The following is a 3,948-nucleotide window of genomic DNA, read 5'->3' as shown; positions in this document are numbered from 1 at the left end:
GTCATCTTCCCTGCAGACTGACCCACAGGGCTCCCCTGGCATTTGGGCCTGAATACCCACAGCTAACACAGGGTAAGGATCATGGGACAGGATGGAGCCACCCACCAGAAAACTGGCCAAGAAAGGGAAGAGAGTGTTCTTACCTACACAGGTAAGTGTGCAGACACGTGTCCGCAGCACACCCCAGGCCCCTTATGTGTGCACAGAGCCTCGGGCTGAGCGTGTGGAAACGCACAAGGATGAGGCAAGGCAGAGGACCCCAAGACTCACCTTGACCTGAAACGAGGAGTGGGCCAGCAGCTCCACCAGGCGGTTGCAGCAGCTCTGGTAACGGTGCCTCATCCACACCTTGTACTTCCGTGTCGCCCCCTGGGACCCTGCGGGCGGGGCAGGGCAGGCCCCCCACATCAATGCCCACACATGCCAGACTAGGCACTGCCCTCTACTGAGCCAGGTAAACGAGTACAAACCATGGCCGCAGACCTGGGGCAGGACCAGCACAATGCCCCAGCCAGGGACAGCAGGTCCTACCCCAAGGGCAGGGTCCCCATGCCCTCACTTTCCCCCAAGACCTGGACATCCCAAGAATCAGGACATGTGACCCCAACTTTGTATGGTACTGACCATCAACATTAAACAACATAAAGCCCCACAAGTGGTACATAATACACACAAAAGTCATCATTCTTCAGCCTCCATTAAATCCGTCCTGCCCCCCACCCCCCAAGCACAACCATGGTTCCCACGATGGGCATGGTCTGCCTGGCCACCAGCTTGCACGCGCTTGATGAGGTTTTGGGAGGTTCATCCCACGTTGACAAGGTCTCTCTCCAACCTTGCCAGGCATGAGGCCCTGGGCCCTCCAGGAGCTCACCTGCCATGAGGGTCTCCTCGGGGGGCAGCTGCCCCACAAACAGCTCTCCCCGCTCCAGCAAGGCCCCAAAAAGGCGGCTGCACGCGCGCACCGCATCCTGGATCTGCTCCTGGTCCTCNGAGGCAGGAGTGGGGTGGGTCTCGGTCGGGCAGGCGTCCCCTCTCCGCTGGGCTGTGTGGTGCTGAGGGAGATGTCTGCCTCTAGGCTAAGCTGGGGAGAGCTGGTATTGGACACGGGTTGGCCACATGGGGACGGGGAGGTCGCCCACACTGGCAACAGCAGGGAGCCACGCTGCCCTGGGGAGCTGCCCCCATGGCGGGGCTGCCTGGGAGGAGCCCATGTCAGCTCATGGCACCTGGAGGGACTCACCTGGGCAGTCCCCTGGAGGGGAGGGTACTACCTGTCTTCACAAGCACCCAAGAGGCTCCGCATCCTCCCTTCCCACCGTGAGGCCCCTGTCAGGCAACACCCGCCCCCCCCCAACCCTGGCATTGGTTCTGGACGCTCGGCCAAGGCTCTCGTGGACACTTCCTACCCTGGAGGCCCCAGGGACTCTGCTCTGCTGGAGGTCGGATCACAGAGTGAACTGGGCCCACCTGTAACTCACCCAGGACTCATTGCCGCTCACCGCCCACCTAGGTTCCTGGACATACATGGCCCCGCGCAGGGATGGGTGGCTGTGCCCCTCCCATCACCACTGACCCGAGGCACAAGGCCCATTCCCGCAGCCCCCACCAAGCCCCACCAGGCTGTAGAGAAAGGCCCGGTGCATGGAGGGTGTGCGGACTGTCGGTGCACACGGGTGCTGTCCGAGCGGGCACAGCCCCCAGAAAGGAGCCAGGCCCCTGCCCGCCCACCCACAGCCCACCTGAGTCGCTCTCCTGCAAAACCATTTAATTGGGGGGAGGGGAGTCCAGGGTCAGCTGAGCGTGAAGTACTGGGCGCAGAGGTCGTCCCGGCGGCCCAGCAGGCCCTGTGCAGGGACGAACTCCAGCGGCACGGTCTCAGGTCCCTTCTTCTTCAGGTCCCGCTCAAACATCTGCAAGGGACAGACGGACAGATGCTCTCCGAGGTCCCTGGGCCTGAGCCCCGTGCCCCCAGCCCCCGGCCCGCGCCCTCGCCCTCACCTCGAACGCAGTTAGCTCCAGGAGCGGTGCGATGCTGACCTCAGGCAAACACAGCAGCTGGTTGATGACACCGGCCGCCTTGGACACCTCGGGGTGGTAATGCCGCTGGAGGGCCTGGGGGGCACACGGGCCGTCACTACTCCTCCATGGGCAATGTTGGGGGCAGAGTGGGACTCCAGAGGCCTGGGTTCCCCCCCAGGTAAGCAGGGTGACAGGGTGGGCCAGGGGCTGTGGGGCAACAGGAGGAGCTCGTGCATCAGGGGACAGGGCAGTGGCTCGGGGTGGCCTGGGGGCCCTCACCTGCAGCTCCCACAGGGAACTCTCCAGGGCTCGGCTCTTGGCTGGGTCCTCCTCGCCAGGGTCATAGGGGTCAGCGTCCAGCTCTAGGAACAAGAGGACTAATGTCCAGCCGCCCGCATGCTGGCCTCTGGCAGGCGTCGCGGCCGCGGCCCACTCACCAGGGCCCCCTGGCCGGTGCACGAGGACGCGGCAGGCCGGGTGTCTGCGCAGCAGGTTGCAGATGAAGGGCAGGACCATGAGCAGGGCCTCGGGGGGCGCCGTCAGGGCCAGGCGGGACAGGCGCTTGGCGAAGGCGGCCACCAGGTAGGCGGGCAGGTGGCTGGGCAGAAAGGCGGGTGTGAGACCCCACACCCTGCGCTCCAGCCCCAGGGTGCAGCCCTGTGATGGAGGTAGGGAACCCCGTCCCTCGCGGGTGGGGACGGGCGACCCTGTTGCTGTGACGGAGGTACTCACGAGGATGACAGGAAGAGGTCGGCCAGGTGGAAGAAGCGAGCCCGGTACTTGACGTGGAAGATGGACGGGTCCAGGAGGCCGTACAGCTTCCGGTAGAAGTCGGGGTACTCCCTGGGGGTGTGGGGGTGAGGGGTTCAGGCACATGGGGTGGAAGCACAAAGCAAGCAGACAGGTCGGGACCCCAAGGAACCACAGCCCCTGGGGCTCAGTACCCTCCCCTGGGGAGGCCCAGTGGGCTCTCCAAAGCCTCCTAACACCTGGGCAGAGCTGGGGCCTGGTCTGGGTCAGAGAAGGGACAGGGAGGGACAGACAGGCAGGGCTGGGGCAGTGGAGAGGCCTGCACACCCCCCAGGTGGACACTCACAGGTTATGCTTATGAATCAGGATAAAAAGTCCATTCAAGGCCAAGAGGCTGACAGCTCCCCCTGCAGACAGACACCCCGCCATGGAGTCCCGGCTGATCTGCACCCCCACCCCGGGAGCCTCCGGCACGCACGTCACTGGCCGGCCAGGCCCCTGGCATGGCCCCCTGCTCACCGATGTCGTAGGCGCGGGTGAGGAAATCGATCATGAGGCTGGGCTGGGCCAGGTGCGGCAGGATGGAATCGTGCATGATCACCAGCACCTTCTTGCACAGGCTGAGGGGCAGCTGCGGGGAGGCGCGCGTCAGGGTGCGGCCTGCCCCACCCCACAAACGGCACAGGGCAGGGGCCCAGACCCGGGTGCTACTGCCCCCACCCGTCCTACCTTGTGCTTGAGGAAGCCGAGCCACATCAGCTGGAAGGCCTTCCTGTGCTCCTGTGGGGTCAGGGGGTAGAGGCTGCACACGCTGCCCCCACAGCCCAGCCCCACCCTCCTCCTGGTGCAGGTAAGCAGGAGCACCTGGAGCCCAAGCCCTGGAAACCCTGACAAAATTCCCACACAGCCACAGAAGAGCAGACGCAAGGATGTGTGACACTGAAGGGCTTTCTGAGAGGTCCGGGCGGGCCACCTCTGGGAACCAGGTGCCCGCAGGCCGCCACTCCCTTGGGTCCCTGTGACGCTGGGGTTGTCTAAGCTGGGAAGGAGGCAGTACCCCAGGAGAAGGCCTGTTCCTGGGAAGGTCACCTGCCCCTCCGGAGGGTCTCACCTTCAGATGAGTGACTTTCCACTTATCCGACAGCTCTGCAAGGAAGGCAGGAGGAGGCAGTGGCT

At 64.5% G+C, this 3,948-nt stretch overlaps 1 protein-coding gene across 1 annotated transcript; it reads right to left on the bottom strand.

The window, feature by feature from the left end:
* Positions 1-1,753: 1,753 nt before the first annotated feature.
* On the bottom strand, positions 1,754-3,925 carry NOC4L (nucleolar complex associated 4 homolog; the record flags this gene model as incomplete). Its single annotated transcript, XM_019668926.1, has 9 exons — positions 1,754-1,913; positions 2,002-2,115; positions 2,302-2,384; positions 2,460-2,620; positions 2,755-2,865; positions 3,119-3,179; positions 3,292-3,403; positions 3,502-3,552; positions 3,884-3,925. Coding segments are annotated over 9 exons (855 nt in total), but the record flags the coding sequence as incomplete, so codon positions are not given.
* Positions 3,926-3,948: the final 23 nt, after the last annotated feature.

Source organism: Hipposideros armiger, unplaced genomic scaffold (assembly GCF_001890085.2).
Source record: "Hipposideros armiger isolate ML-2016 unplaced genomic scaffold, ASM189008v1 scaffold_544, whole genome shotgun sequence".
Lineage (NCBI taxonomy): Eukaryota > Metazoa > Chordata > Mammalia > Chiroptera > Hipposideridae > Hipposideros > Hipposideros armiger.
This window is presented reverse-complemented; position numbering and strand designations above follow the sequence as displayed.